Source organism: Girardinichthys multiradiatus, chromosome 6 (assembly GCF_021462225.1).
Source record: "Girardinichthys multiradiatus isolate DD_20200921_A chromosome 6, DD_fGirMul_XY1, whole genome shotgun sequence".
Classification (NCBI taxonomy): Eukaryota; Metazoa; Chordata; class Actinopteri; order Cyprinodontiformes; family Goodeidae; genus Girardinichthys; species Girardinichthys multiradiatus.
In genome coordinates this window covers 15,210,606-15,226,883 of record NC_061799.1, presented here as the reverse complement: position 1 = coordinate 15,226,883, position 16,278 = coordinate 15,210,606, and the positions used below count along the sequence as shown (strand labels likewise).

Sequence of the window (16,278 nt, the reverse complement as noted above, 5' to 3'; positions counted from 1 at the left end):
ATTTGATACTATTGAATGGCTCACGCATGATCTGGATAAAGATAATATTTCTGGTTTATTCCTGTCAGAAGTATAATTTTAAAGATTTTTGGATACTTACTCAACTCAAAGAGTTGCCTTGTTTTACTCTTCATAATTGCCTATCTCATGCAATGTATTAGTCTTAGATAATGCAAGATATAGAAGGAGCTGAATTTTCAGTAATGCTATTTTGGGTGTATTGTGACAAGATTTTGTAAATAGGGTCCAAATATAAACAGAACTACTCACATTATATACACTATGCCACCACAGCCTACAGACATGACATGTATGGAAACAGAAATTTGTCAAATTTTTCTCTAAAGATCTAATGCATAACCTGCTTATTTCTTGAAGTTTGGTAAAGTTTGTGAGGACATAAAAAAGAAAATACAGTGAAAAAGTAAGATGTAGAGCAGATTTGTTGATTTTTATATCACCACGTTATTTAGGATCTTATAGTCAAAGCTTGGTTACAGCCATTGCTAAGAGTGGCTACCCGATAAAATTCTTTATAAATACCTTTGACACCCAATGAAATCTTGCCCCAACAATCACTAGGTACGCTTTAAGCTCTTTAATGGTACTGCAATAACCATTTATACTTGGAAAGGAGGTGAAGGCTAAAAGACAAAAACAAAGTTTAAGACATTTCCTAGTTACTTACAGGACATGTCTGTATACAGAGGCAAGATGAGGAAGAGAATGCTAAGGAAATTAAAAGAGCTATAATCAACTAGGACTGCCAAACAAACATCTAAGGGAGGAGAATGGTCATACTCTGAAGTGCCCAGGCTCTGTTTAAACTCATAATAAAAATCCTTTCAGCATCACAAGTTTACAGATAAAAACCTTAACATGCATGATGAATTTTAAACAAGTTCAGTGGTTTCAGTGAAAACGTTCTGGCACCGAAAATCCATCTTTTAACACTTTTGTTTCTGTCAATAATTGTAGATGATGACCGATGCTAAGGGCTTGTGTTTTAGTTGAGCCAGTTGTTTGTTAAACAAGGCGCCAGCAACTATTGAAAGAAACTATATTTGTAAAAATGACGGTAAAATCAAAAGTATTTATTAGGGTGTAGAGATGGGTGGTAGAAGAAAGACATCATGCAGGTTTAAGGGGAGGCAGCAGAGAGGCAAATTATGATGACTTTTAATGTGCTCTTTTTTGTCTCCACCTACAAGTTGGCATCAGTTTAAGGTCAGAAACATAAAAACCAATTTAATTGCTTGAGGAAAACTTAGATTTCCACTTAGATTGACCTAAAAATCCAAGATGACAACTGTCCATATAAAAGGTAATGAGAACAGAATTAATAAAAAAGTTTGGTTATTTGCACTTGTAATAGTTTGTATTGCTTAAAATCAACTACCAATCATTGTACTGTACACAACACAGACTGAACGAAATCCTGCAAAAAACCACAAGGATCTGATAATGAATTGTGGAAAGCTGCTCATACATTCTTGGAGGGGAGAAAGGTGAATAGGTATAGTTTGGTTTATGAATAATGTGCAACATAACACAAAACGTGGAAGCTAGTTGCTTTCAGAAAGTCCATCTGAGCACAAAATGTTATAATAAGAACAGGAATTTTCTGAGGTGCATCAAGAAATCATTGCACTAACTCCTATGCATGATTGAGTGTGAAGATTCTCAAATTTATTTGACATCTCTAATGGTAAAATTGTGATGGTTCATTATCATGGCTTACTCTTGAGATTTGTTGCGTCACACCAGTGTTGCTTAGCAATCAGAGAATCTGTGGCTTCCCACCACAGCTCTGGCTACAAACTAAATGACCTCACCAAGCAGCTGAAACGAACAATTCACAATCTCTTTCAATAAATATGTGCCTTAGTTTGCAATGGTTTGCTATTGAAATAGGGATCCCAAGTGTAGAAAAGCGTACACACCTCCAAATTGACTGGTTCACTAAAGGAAGCTTTCAGTGTTTAAAATGCAAAAGGTTTTTGTAATGCTTTGAAAGAATTATTTGCATGCTGTCGAGCAATGAGGAAGAAGACAAAAAAGATGAGGAAAAAGTGCAAGCAGTAGTTGTAGGGTTTATAATGCAACTATACAATAGTCACAACACAGGTCAAAAAAGATAACTTCAAGCTTCAGAGCCTCATTATCATCAGCTCACAAAGACTAATAAAAAAATTATTTTGGGATTTATGTGTGTTATTCAGTCCGACTACTACTGCCGAGATATGTGCACCAGTGGCGGATGCTGGTCTTTCAAGGAGGGGAAGCTCAATTTCAAGATCGCTGATTCGCTCATTTCGCTTCAGCCTCAGACAGATCATCCAATCATCATGCAGAAGCTGAGCATCCGGGCCAGCCGAGGCCGGCCCACTGCCCCATAAACCCCCAGAGACGCTGAGCGTCTGATGGGCGGGACAAAGCCCAGCATTTTTGCTTCGCTATTGAACTCACTGTTTAAAGCCCTGTGAAGTTGCAGGAATGAGTGAGAGGAAAGCCGCGTCGCTACCAGTGATAAGAAGCTGATGCTGAACAAAAGTTGAGCGTGTTTTAGCGCATATTTAGTTAATGACATGTACACACAACAGTATATATTTGATCACTTATTTTTTGACACTTTAGGGGAAGCTGAGCTTCCCTTGCAGTCTTAGAGCAATCGCCACTGAAGTGCACTAAGCAAATGGTTTTGCAGGTCCTAAAGACCACAAACTGGTCTTATTCTTATGTGAAGTGGGCATAAACCAGAAATAAGATCAAATCCAAACCATGACTTACTGTAATTGATGTTTCTAACTCACCTCACAAACTTAGGTGTGTCAATCCCTTAAACAAAAACCTGTAGATGTAACAAATCAAGATTACCTTTTAAGTAATTCAGTATCTCAAGGTAACCTACATTTTAGCCTGAGCTGTTAAATCTTTGCATGTCATAGTACCTGGTAATAAAATATGAAAATAATTTTCTTAAATATATGTGCATACTTTACTAACGGGCCCCTTTAGCTACTTCTCTCTGTCCTTAGTTCTTAGATAATATTTGATGTACTGCTGATAGTAAACAGGAATATGACCATATACACACAAGCAGAGTTTCATCTTCCAGCCTCCGCTCAAGTGTTATGAAAAAAATTCCAAAGTTTCCTATTGCGGAAAATGAGAACAAGAAAAACAGATTTTGCATTGGCAAGTCAAAATATAGATAACAGGGATTTAGCACAGATTATGTTTCAATTTAAACTGCTATAAACCAAGTGAGCTTAATTAAAGAAAGAACAAATAAATATAGGAGCAAATGTAGCCTTTTTTTTTGTTGTTGTATCAGATAACAGATCTGCTAAAACATATCAAATCTCACTGACAAGGCTGTTTGGCATTTTGTGCAAGATTTTTATGTTGCTTTTTTCAGACAAACATTGCATGATATTTTTAACCCAAACCATAGCCTCTCTAAAGCTTGAAACATCTCTTGCCGAGGGCCAGAGCTTGTCATCGCCAAGGGAGTACCTGTCATTTTATTCACGCCACTTGGCTGTTGACTTAGAAATGCAAGATGTTTTGGGCGGGCTGAAAGAAATTCCTCAACCGTGGTTGTTTCAACTCGGACCGTGTCCTTGTTTAGACTCTGTGACCTTGATAAATTAAAAAATATTAGATATGTCACTTATTATTTTCTTTCTGTTTTCAGTTGATAATCTGTCTAATCAGAGAATGCTGTGTGTTAACAAGTGTTGTTATGGTTGGAATCACTCTCAGGAAATCATAATCACAGTGAACTGTTTGCTTTGCTTTCAAATTTTTTAAAGCAGAATGAAGGACAAAAACACACACAAAGTTAAAGCACAAGTGCCTCCTAGCTGTTAGTTTAGCTGTAATTGACTGGTTTCTATGATACAAAGTAGTCGACAGGAACATATAAATAATTACCCACTCAACTGTCTAATGTAAATATCCCATCGTTCATATCAAGGAATACTGTTTTAAGTTTACCCCACCATCTGCATCTGCAGGGGAGGTCCAGGATCCAGTTTCCATCCTGTGAAATACACTTAACTGTATTAGTTATACCTGTTTAATTGCTGTTTAACACAAATGATGAATGACCCAATTTTATGGCAGCAGCTCAGAAGACTTGCTCAAGTTCAAACCAAGCATCAGAATGGGGAAGAAATGCTGTTGGTGCCCAGAAACTGCAGTTTCACTGGGATTTTTCACATACAACCATCACTCAGGTTAACAGAGAATGGTCCAAAAAAGAGAAATAAAATCCAGGGAGCACCAGTTGCATGGACAAAAATGCATTGTTGATGTCAGAGGCCTGAGGAGAATGGGCAGACTGGTTAGAGATGACAGAAAGGCAACAGTAGCTTAAATGACCAGTTGCTACAACCATTTGCTACAGCTGCTGAAGACAACACCATCATCATTAAAGAATGGCTCCATCCATGTCAATATGGATCAAAATCTAAGAGGAATGTTTCTGACAGTCCTGAATCAGTGCAATTAAGAACTAAAGCAGTTCTAAAGGCAAAGGGGGCTCCAATCTGGTACTGAAAAGGTGTGCTTAATAATGTGGCTGGGGAATACATATCTGCAGTTCATGTTTGTTCCTAAATAGTTACCTTTTTTTACTAGTAGTCGTAAGAAACTGAACTTGACTGCACAGGTTTGTTTTGTAAAAAGCCCTGAGGCGATATCTGTTTTGAATCGACACTATATATATAAACTGAAGGGAACCACTCTAGAATTTCCTTTATGGACATAAAGAGGACAACAGATCCCTACTCTGTTATTATCTGCATGCCTGCTCTTATGTGCAGAGTCAAGATCACATGAAATGTTAGGCTTGCTACATGTTTTGAGGTCCATGCTTTATCACCCAGACAAATTTTTCCACTTCTGTATATGTACAAGGACTTATGATGACAACTGTTGCTATTTTGAGCATTCCTGTGCTTTCCTGACAAATGAAAGCATAACAAACCACATTTTTTTTCCTTGATTCAAAGCAAATAATTATCTCGGTTTTCTCAGACCACTGAAATCTGCAGCAAAACATTTGGAACATTAAGAGGAAAAATCATACGAATGAAAGTTTCAACGTGGAATCTTTCCGCCGACAGGCCATCTGACAAGAGTGCATCGTTATAATGACCCTCTTTCTTTGCAATTTCCAGGATACAAAGCATGTCCAAAGCCAAGGATGGTCCTTTTATGGCACTGCTGACAAAAAGATGTAATTAGTGATCTGCTGAGTTTATATCTGCCCACATTTCAACACTACAAAAAGGTTTTTATTACAAAATCAGCTCCAAAAACATAACACAATGCGCAGTTATAGCCTTAAACAACTCTGAATCAAACATGAAATGCGAAGTTCACTAGTAGGTCAACGTGTATCCTAAAGTTTGATTGAACCTTGGTCAGGTCACCAGGTCATCACAGGGATAAACAAGGCAAACAACCATTCACATAAACACTGACAGCTAAATCCAGTCCCCAGTCACTGTGCATGTTTTTGTTCTGCAAGAGGAAGCTGAAGTACCTGGAGAAACCCCATTCATGTAGGAGAACAACATGCAAACCCCCTCAGACAAAGGCCCTAGCTGGATCCCAATCCTTTTAACTGTGAAGAAGCGGTGTTGCCTAACACGCCACCATGCAGCCCTTAGCAAAATCCAGATGTGGAAAAAAGATTTGTGGGTTATCATGTGAGTGTGAGTTTGGCAAGCGGATATTAGCTTGCCACAGTGCCTGGCACACACCAGTTACAAATAAAAGTAATCTTTTCTCGGTCACTTCTGATGTCTGCTTTTCTTCCACAACAGAGTTTAGATCCAGATCAAACTTCAGATTCATCCAAACCAGAACATATCTCACATATTACAGTATGGAGTGGTGCAGTTTTTTTGGTCAATACGTTTCTTTAAACATTAGCATCAGGTCGATACAATATTACCAGGCATGCTTTAATTGAGTTTGCTGGATAAATGACAGTTGAGTCAGTGAAACCTCTAGGCTACTGATGTTTCATACCAAATATTATTTTTTATTTTTTTTATTTTGTAAAGCAAATTACAGAACATGTTTCACTGTTGTGATTTTTACAGTAGTATCAGATCTTCCGTACATCAATTACAATTTCATACTAAATGTATACCCCTTGAACTTTTGACAAATTTTCTCAGTCCCTAATCACAAACTTGGGATATTGAGATTTTTAATTGAAACAAACAATGTAGTGTATAGCTGTGATGTAGAAAAAAAAAACCATTAATAAATCTATTTTTAACAAATTAGGATCTGAAAAGAAGGCCGTGTATTTGCATTTCTCCTTTTTACTCAAAAAAAAAATAATGATAATCACGTACCCCAGTCGAATACCAACATGGGCTGAAAACCTCATCAGAAAGGAAGAAGTCAAATCCTTAAAAGCAACATTAAAAAGCAAGCATCCAGCGAAAAAGACCTTACTTTTTGGAGACATGTCCTGTGGTCTTTTGAAAAATGTTTGGATTGAATCACTATTATTGAAGAACAATTTTGAGGCTTGCAAGGTTGACAACACAGGGGTGTTTGGGAGGGACCAGTTAGCACAACAGTAACTCTTCCAATAGGTGGATCACTTAAGCTGGCAGGGAGAGCATTAATAACAGAAGTAGCCAAGGCGTCCAATGGGGCTCTTGAGGGAGCTGCAGAGATCCACATCTTAGCTAGGAGAATTTGTTGACAGGACCATTGTTGTGAACTCAACAAATCTGGTATTTATGAAATAGTTGCTCAAAGCCATTGTTGAAAGAAAGCCACAAGAATTTGTTTGCAATTTGCTACAAGCTCTGTAGGAGACATGTGGAAGAAAGCGATCTGTTTGAATTAACAGAGCACTTTTTGGCCTACATAGTGGTGGCAGCATGATGTGTGGACATTTGCCCTCAGAAGTAAGTGAAGGAAACCTGTTGAAGCCGGCAAGGAGGCATCTTTTAAGCCAGAGCTGAAATAAAATGATCTAGATAAAAGTATATTTATGTGTTAGAATGGCCCAGTCAAAGTCCAGAACAAAAAAAAAAGAAAACATATTTGCAGAATACAAATGCATATCATGCTTTTTAGATTTTTTTTTTAAATAAAAGATTTAAATAAACCTTGTTTCCTTTACCTTTTTGTATGTAGTTATAATACATTGTCATTAGGTTGTAATGTGACAAAATGTAAAAAAAAGTTTGGGGACAAATTTTTCCATAGTGTATGACTTCAATGCATATCTTTACATTATGGTCTGGATATGTTGCTTGATATCATGAAGTCTTGCACGTCTGGTGACTTTGACTGATCCTGCAGGCCGGTGGCTTGACAAAGTGGAAATGTTGCACTGTGGAATTACTAATTTGGCTCAACAAACACAAGCAACTGTGTGGAATGAGTTAAATCATCTCTCGCTGTCATTTTCTGACCTTAGACAAACATTTGACAAGATTTCACCTCAGAGACCAAAATGACTGCATGAGGTTTAATGGTTATTTATTGCTTCCAGATACTTGAGATGTCTTTATATGAACTCTGTGCATCATGTTACCACAGGAGATGATTTTTCAGCTGGCCTGGTTTGGCCAAAGGACAATTGTAAACATTTCATAGTGTCTCCATGGCATTAGAGCTGTTTTGTTTCATAGGGCCAGCTCTTTGCTTGCCATAGCCATTTAAATTTTCATTCATTCATTTTCCATTCTTTAACTGTAGTCATCTCACTCAGACCTTCAGACACTGCTATGGCCTTTGGGTGAAAGCTAGAACGTGTCAGTGACAGTGCAGCTTACCCAGTGAACTATGTCAGAGAAGGATAAGCTGGCCTTAGGTTGTTTAAAGACAGTGATGTCATTATAAACCACCATTAGGGACACAGTCTTGCTGCGTGTATTGGTGCATTGTCATCCTGATACACGGCACCGCCTTCAGGATACAATGTTTGAATCATTGGATGCACATGGTCCTCAAGAATGGTTCGGTAGTCCTTGGCAGTGACGCGCCCATCTAGCACAAGTATTGGGCCAAGGGAATGCCATGATATGGCAGACCAAACCATCACTGATCCACCACCATGCTTCACTCTGGGCATGCAACAGTCTGGGTGGTACGCTTCTTTGGGGCTTCTCCACATCGTAACTCTCCCGGATGTGGGGAAAACAGTAAAGGTGGACTCATCAGAGAACAATACATGTTTCACATTGTCCACAGCCCAAGATTTGCGCTCCTTGCACCATTGAAACCTACGTTTGGCATTGGCATGAGTGACCAAAGGTTTGGCTATAGCAGTCCGGCCGTGTATATTAACCCTGTGGAGCTCCCGACAGACAGTTCTGGTGGAAACAGGAGAGTTGAGGTGTACATTTAATTCTGCCGTGATTTGGGCAGCCGTGGTTTTATGTTTTTTGGATACAATCCGGGTTAGCACCGAACATCCCTTTCAGACAGCTTCCTCTTGGGTCCACAGTTAATCCTGTTGGATGTGGTTCGTCCTTCTTGGTGGTATGCTGACATTACCCTGGATACCGTGGCTCTTGATACATCACAAAGACTTGCTGTCTTGGTCACAGATGCGCCAGCAAGACGTGCACCAACAATTTGTCCTCTTTTGAACTCTGGTATGTCACCCATAATGTTGTGTGCATTTTAATATTTTGAGCAAAACTGTGCTCCTACCCTGCTAATTGAACCTTCACACTCTGCTCTTACTGGTGCAATGTGCAATCAATGAAGACTGGCTACCAGGCTGGTCCAATTTAGCCATGAAACCTCCCACACTAAAATGAAAGGGGTTTCAGTTTCATTGTCCAACTCCTGTAAGTCTGACATATCAGACTAAAGCTTTCCAACTTTACGTTGAAAATACCAAAATTGTTCAGAATATCAAAATAAGAAAGTATGTTCTTAATTTTTTTTAAACCTTATTTAAATTCAGAAGTTTACATGAATTTCCTTCTATAAATGTCTTTCCATAAGATTCTCACAATTGTTTGCTGGATGTTGTAACCCCAGGTGTAGAGGATCAGGGTGGTAACATAAAAATTGTGTCCAGAGGGAAAAAAAATGATAAGGGGTGGAGTTTAAAAGGATTTATTACAAAGAAAAGGGTTCCACATACAAAACAGCAAATGCTTTACCCAGTTCATAACCAAACTTGGGTTAACATAACCAACCTAGAGGACAAATCCAGCCTCAGCAATTAAAAGATCAAATCAAAACAAGAAAAACAACCAAGTTAACCTAAACCAAACTCAAAACACTCCAAGACAAAGGGACTTAAAAAAAAAAAGGTTGCCAAACACAGGCTGCTAGGGTGAACTATTAAGAACAAACCAAGTCCAAAACCAAACTGCTAAGCAGTGCAAGGTGGGTCAACAGTACAAAATGCTATAAAGCTACCAAAACAACCTTCAAAAGTCTTTTCACAAAGCAAAGTGGGGGTCAGCTGCACAAAGCATCTTCCAAAAGCTGCCCCACTGGAAGAATGACTCCAGGAGCCTTTTATAGGGTGCAGGTGGGCCTCATCATCCACTGATTGGCTTGGTCAACTCCTGCTTGGTCCAATGGAGTTCCCTCTCTGCAGCCACCGGGCAGCCAATCAGCTGAGTGTGTTCCCACATCTGAATCTGCATAAAAACAAACAGACTGCAAAACCTCTAAAGGCCAGGGACCGTAACACTAGAATTTGGCCCATTCCTCGTTTGAAAGACCTATTTAAGCTCCAAATTAAATCTTCTGGCTGATGTCTGTAGATGTTGGTTCAATATTTCTCTAAATGATCTTCAAATATCCCAAATAAAGGGATGCTAAATTGCTTGTGCAAAAAAAAAACAATTGTACGTGCAATAAGTGGGCGTGTTGCGCACAATCTTTACAGATTACGCATGCAATGGAAAACAGGTGCAAAAGAAATGCAGACCGACCACCCTATTTAAATAAAGAAATTGCGTGTGCTACTGGCTGGCTATTACTGCCCCCAGCGGAACAAGGGGAAATGTGAACAGATCCTCTCTGCTGTGACATTTGAAACATGCAGGGGTTGTTGCACTGCATCATTATAAATTATCCAGTTGATGATTTTTTCCTTATGTTCCATTCTGCTCCTGCCTTTCTGGACTGTTACAGTTTGTTAACCTCTGTCATCGCTGTTCATAGCAGCAGGTTTGTCATTGCAGCCTCTGCCCTGATGAAATTATTACCCCTCTCGGTTCATTTGGGCAGGATGCCTCTGAGTTCTAATTGCGCATGCAGAAGGCTGAGTTGGAAGTTTTTCTGCAAGCAGATGCTTTATGTTTGTGGTCTGGATGGACCTAATGAGGGAGAGACTACATCCTACTTCGCCTTTAATCAGAATGATTGATTACAGACTATAGCGCCGGAGGGCATAACTGTGTCCAGAATAGCGTTCCCTCCACCATCGATGGTCTAGGGTGACAACACCTCAGGAGCGCTCACTGCTTGTCAACTGTGTAGCTGGACATAACTCGCAACAAATTGGCCAATCAATATTAACAATAAAAAAGACAAACATGTCTGTCAGTTAATTTATTAGAGGTTTGTCTCCCTGGAACTTCTAATTCTTTCAGAGGCTTATCGGATTCTTTTTGTTTTGAGAGTATATGTTTGAAGAGTTCTGAGTTTATCATAAACAGCCACAATATTTAAGGCTGAACGTAATATTAGCAACATAAAAATAGTTTGCGGTAAGAGTTAGCAATCTGTATATTATAGCTTTGCTAATTTTAAAACATATGGTCACATCACTGTCCTGCAAAGAATTTAAATCGAACACATATACATAAAAATATTTTCCAATGATTTTACTGAATTCATTTTGTTTGTTTTGCCAATATTTTAACAATTTACAATGTGTTTTTTACTGTATAAACCTTCCCCTGGCATATGTGCACAGTCAAAAAACGTAATCAAACTGATCCAACTCTGATTGCTCTGCAATGATACAATGTTACTGTCAATAATGCAATTTGCTTTGTTTAGTGTCAAGGTTAAATCATACATTGTCTTTATCACCACATGGAATAGGCCACCTAAAAATGATGATTTTTCGCCTGCTAAACAATGATTGTAGCATCCAGTTTACAAATGAAGGATTTAATCTTGTTATGACTTGAGCAACGAGGGAACCCAGAATGCAGATTAGCAGGCAGCATGACGGTAAGTGAGAAGGATTTAATTAACAAAATCTCACTCCAGATGAGGCAGGATCAAAACAGGCAGATGAGGCAAGCAAGACACGCATGACATGATCGAGAAAAAACAAGACGTGAGTATGATTGAGACGACTAGACCTGAGCATGATCCAGATAATGTTTCCGCGAGCAATAAACAGAACAGGTGTATATATATGGGGTGTGAACCAGGTGAAGCAAGAAGACAGATTAGCTTGGAGCAGGTGAACCGAATAAACTTAATTGACAGGAGAGAACAAACGTGACTGGAGCAAAAGAGGAATTCAAGAATACAAACTAATAGAAACATAACTAGAAAAACATTAAACGAAAGCATAACCAGATCCAAAAATTTAACTTGACAACAGGTGAACTAAAAGACAAAAACTAAAGCATTACTAGGAAAATAAGAAACAGAAACATGATTCAAAACCTTAACTGTGAAACAGACCGACAAAACCCAAAAACACTCACAAATCACAACAAATCTGCCTTATAATGTCTTTATTTCTTACATGTTAATTATATTATCAACATCAAAGCACAGTGGGTCCTTTGCATAAAGTGCAATTACAGTTACACAGGCTGTGCACGCTTCATCAATTATGTGTGCACCTCTGCTTGATCAGGTGTGTTCGCGTTCAGCAGCAGATTATTTCACTGACAGCGATGGTGCGCTGGAATGATCCAGATGCAAGAAAAAAGTTGTTGCAAGGAGTTGTATCATGAGAGCTATGTCATGTCTTCTGTTTGTGATTGCCTCTACATGAGATCTTAGATAATCCCATATTGAATCCTCTATTATCATCTATTTTTATTGTTTTTATTTTTGACAACTCAAATCTGTTGACACATGTACAGAAGATTCTCACTCCCTGATATCTGTCATTCTATCTATGCCTCCTTTTTGACAAAGTGACAGCAGACATTTTTGCTTCCCAGATAGTACCTGCATTTCAAACGTGCTAAATCTAGATGCAAAAACAGCACCCGCAATCTGTTTCAGGTTTGATAAATCGCATTGCGGGTGGTAACATTTGCATATACCCTCTCATAAATTAGCATGTTTGCGTTATTAGCATATGTGTTACATATTCATGAAGGCAAACACACTAAAAAGTTTGCGTTCGCTGTTCTGCTGATTTTACACATGCAATCCGATAAGCACCTAGTTTGTAGATCAGCTTTGCAGATGCAAACAGACTTGCGTGTGGTTTCGTACAAACATTTTGAAGATTAGGCCCTATGTTTTTTAGTCACGATGCCATCTGTTTTCGAAAGTGTACCAGTCCCCAATGCTACCAAAAAGCCACACAGCATGATACTGCCACTCTCATTCTTCCTAGCTGGGGTTGTTTGCTAGAGCTTAGAAGCTTTCCCATAATTCTACTAAATGTAACAATGGTTAGTATGAGCAAACACTTCCAAGTTTAGTTTTATCAGACCACAGGACATGTCTCTGAAAATTAAGAGTATGCACATGATTTTATTAACAGGTATCAGAGTGTTAAGGGCTGAATACAAATAGATGCCATACATTAAAAAAATTTAAAACCTTTATGGTAAGGTAAAACACATTTTTAGATTTGCAAACATACACTGGAGGATGAGAACCGTAACCTCTGTTTAAAGGTAGACGGTTTGGTTAGTTTTTTATCATCTTCATTTAACAATCATACATAATTTTATAACCTCCATGTTGTGTGTCCCAACAGAAAAGCAGGCCTCATCCTCTCCCAGCTTGACGGGCTCTCTCTGTGGTGTAAAGGTCTCCTGCAGGAGCCGAAGATCGGTCTTCGCAGGATGTCCCTCAAGTTCCTGTCCTGCCGTTACACCGACACCAAAGCATTTGGGCTCAGCTGGTCAGAGATGGGCCAGGACGTGCACAAGGCCTGTGACGAGCAGACACTCACTGTTATGTATAATGATTACGGTGAGCCCAAGGAGCTCTAGAGGTTTGAGTTTCAGTTTGGATCAGCACAGTTTCCCACTACCCAGAAAACACAAGTTTTACATAGCTGGCCATGCAGCTGTGAATCAAGTCTTATTCCTAAATGCTACACATTATTTGAAATACCATTTACCTGATTTACCTTGTTTACAATACCAGCATCAGAAACAATGTACTAATCATGTTAACTGTCATTACCACTGTTCTGTAGCACCTCATAGTCCAGAACATTTTGCCAAGGTGTGAGGTTTACTACTCCCTTTCACTGAAGAGTAAAAAGTTAAGAAATATCTTATGATGAAATTGTGGGAAGAGCAACAGTGGCCTCTACAAGTCTGAACTTGAACTTTTAGCTAAATAAGGCATTAATGTTTTGTGGGAAGGAGCTGACAAGAAAGAGCCATACTTTTATATTCCAGGTATTTTAAACACTTTAAATACATCAGTTTTCTTCAAAGACACTAGAATTATCAAACCTGATCTTAATGAAAGTGATGCTCGTAGCAAGCACCTACCACATATTGAAAAAACTGAAGACTGGAAAGAACAGACAAACGTTCTTTACCTTGCATTGTGGCGAGTTACTTTTCGTTTGCACAATCACACTTATAGAACAGCTAATGTGGAGTATTACACAGATGCATCTCAATACATTAGAATATAATTAAAAAGTTTATTTATTTTGGTAATTCAATGCAAAAAGAAGCATACAGATTTGTATTTTAAGTGTTTATTTCTGTTAATTTTGATGATTATAGCTTACAGCTAATGAAATCAGTTTTTAGCAGATTCCAAAATTACCAAGGAGCAGTAAAAAAGTGTTTGAAAACAGAAATGTCAGCCTACTGAATTGTATGACCATGTGCTGTACAGTACATGCATTCAATAGTTGGTAGGGGCTCCTTTTGCATTAATTGTTGCATCATAGTGATGTGGCATAGATAATATCTGACTGGGGCTCTGCTTAAAGATTGTTAAGGAAGTCTTGATTGCTCTAATAGAAGCCTTGAACTTGACTGCATTGTTGGATTTGGTGACCCATACGTTTTCTGCTTAGCTTAAGTAAGGTCCTTCTGTGGACATTCCTTCACTATCCTCTTCAGGCTGCTGTTATCCCTGTTGTTTTGTTCACTTTTAATCACCAAACCTTTTTCTTCCACTCAACATTCCAATAATATCTTTGGATACTGCACTCTGCTTTAGCTGAACAATTTTCAGTCAATCAGCAGTTTTCTCCATAATAATGTCATGCATTACATGACTATTTTGTATGAAACTTTTTTTACTTGATCTTGATGAATTGATAAAAGCAATTTCCTGAGAAACTGAATCTTGGGATTTTATTAGCTTTAAGCCATAATAATATAAATTATTCAAAATAAATGCTTGAACTGTATGACTATATGTGGGTAATAGGTATACATAATGTGCACGTTTACCTTTTTCAACTGAATTGCTAGAATAAATAACCTTTTTGATAATAGCTTAATTTATTGAGGTGCATCTGTGTGTCTGAAACAGTCCTGAAGTGTCCCTGAAAAGAACATTTTTCATCTGATGGGTCTCTGCATAAAACCATACTGGTAGAAAAGCAAAGTAAAGAAAGTAGATGGGTAGAAACAGCAAGCAGTGCTCTGTGTGGAATTATTTTAGAGATGTAAAAAAAGGTTTACACTGTACATAACATTATCCAGATTTTTTAGCGACAATATATAACCCGAATGTAGTGTTGATACTTTTCATTTAGAAATAAGATTGTTGTAAACTATTTGTTTGAAATAACATCAATCCAAGACAGACTGACTTGCTGCAGTAATAATTTTTAAAAACATTGAAATCTTAATCAATTTAATGATCTCATATATTTGTTACAGAGTCAAGTTTAACCTGCAGTAAAACAACAGGTTCTTAATGTTTTTGTCATTTTAAAACATTTGTTCTGGAAAACATCTCATTTGTGTTTAAAACAACATGTTTACTTTTCTTTGACTTCATTTGTAATGGTAATTAATCAGTCTGAGGACCATGTCGATGATTGATGTCGGTAAAATATTTCTTTTTTTTTTCTTTTTAAAAAATCTAATATGTGAATACTAAAAAACTGCTTGTAGATTTTTGTATAGACGGTATTACATAATTACATCACATTTTAATATTTTACTCCTGTATAGACAATATACTCCTGGCGATATTTTACAGCATTGACGTGTGCTTTAGTAGATAGATACAATATTGTACCATTGTATAAGCTGTGTATTGTAGTTTTTGCAAGGTTAATGCACTGAGTTGTTCCTTCATGTGAGTGATCTGATTGTAATTTGAAAACATTGACTTTGGGAGTGGTTTAGGGCGAAATGACGCGCAGTAACAAGTCAGAGATCCGTTTTTATCTTGAAATGTTTCCAATCTGCATGAAATCCTGTTTATACTATGTGTGGCATTTATCTTTGATACTTTCAGAAAGACTAAGAGGCTAGACAACACCCTCAATTATGTTTTTGACAGATTCACATGTGCACTAATGCCTTGTCTATCAGATCTTTAATTTATGTTCTACAAATATTCCTGCTCCTGTGTTACACTCAGCTTTCTGTCACAGTGTTGAGACTAGCTTTACCAATTGTTGCTGTAGCTCTGGTCCCAGTGCTCAGACTGCTGTCCAAATGTTTCATTGAAATAAAATAATCCTTTAAAATGTGTACGATCTGTGTGCAACGTCTATAACAGTCTGGGTTCTGAAAATTCATTGTTGCCTGATTTTTGTACATTTTAAATTAGTTCTACAATGCATTTTACTACGCGTTTCTCCCTCCCCCATTTACATGGCGAAAGATTTTACACTCCTTGAATGTTTTAAAATTTTGTCTTTAGCCTTTAATTTGAATTCTAGGTGACAGACAAACCAAAAGAGGAAAATAACTGTGAAACAGAAGGAAAACATCACCACAGCATAATGCTGCCACCTTCATGGTTCTCAGTGAAGTGAGGAGGATGCTTTTTAGCGTAGTGTGCAATGTTACTCCACCCCCCCCTCACACATATTGCTTTGTTTGTAGGCCAATACCTTCAGTTCTGACATCTTCTGATCAGATCCCCTTTTTCCAA

At 37.9% G+C, this 16,278-nt stretch overlaps 1 protein-coding gene across 4 annotated transcripts in view; it reads left to right on the top strand.

Annotated features, from left to right (window-relative positions):
• Nucleotides 1-15,872, top strand: part of astn1 (astrotactin 1) — a 523,796-nt gene extending 507,924 nt beyond the window's left edge. For all 4 annotated transcript variants that reach the window (XM_047368543.1, XM_047368541.1, XM_047368540.1 and 1 more), the window contains one exon: nt 12,938-15,872. In XM_047368543.1, the coding sequence (XP_047224499.1) occupies nt 12,938-13,175 (238 nt within the window). In that variant the 3' untranslated portion in view covers nt 13,176-15,872. The remainder of the gene's footprint in view (nt 1-12,937) is intronic.
• The last annotated feature ends 406 nt before the right edge of the window (nt 15,873-16,278 follow it).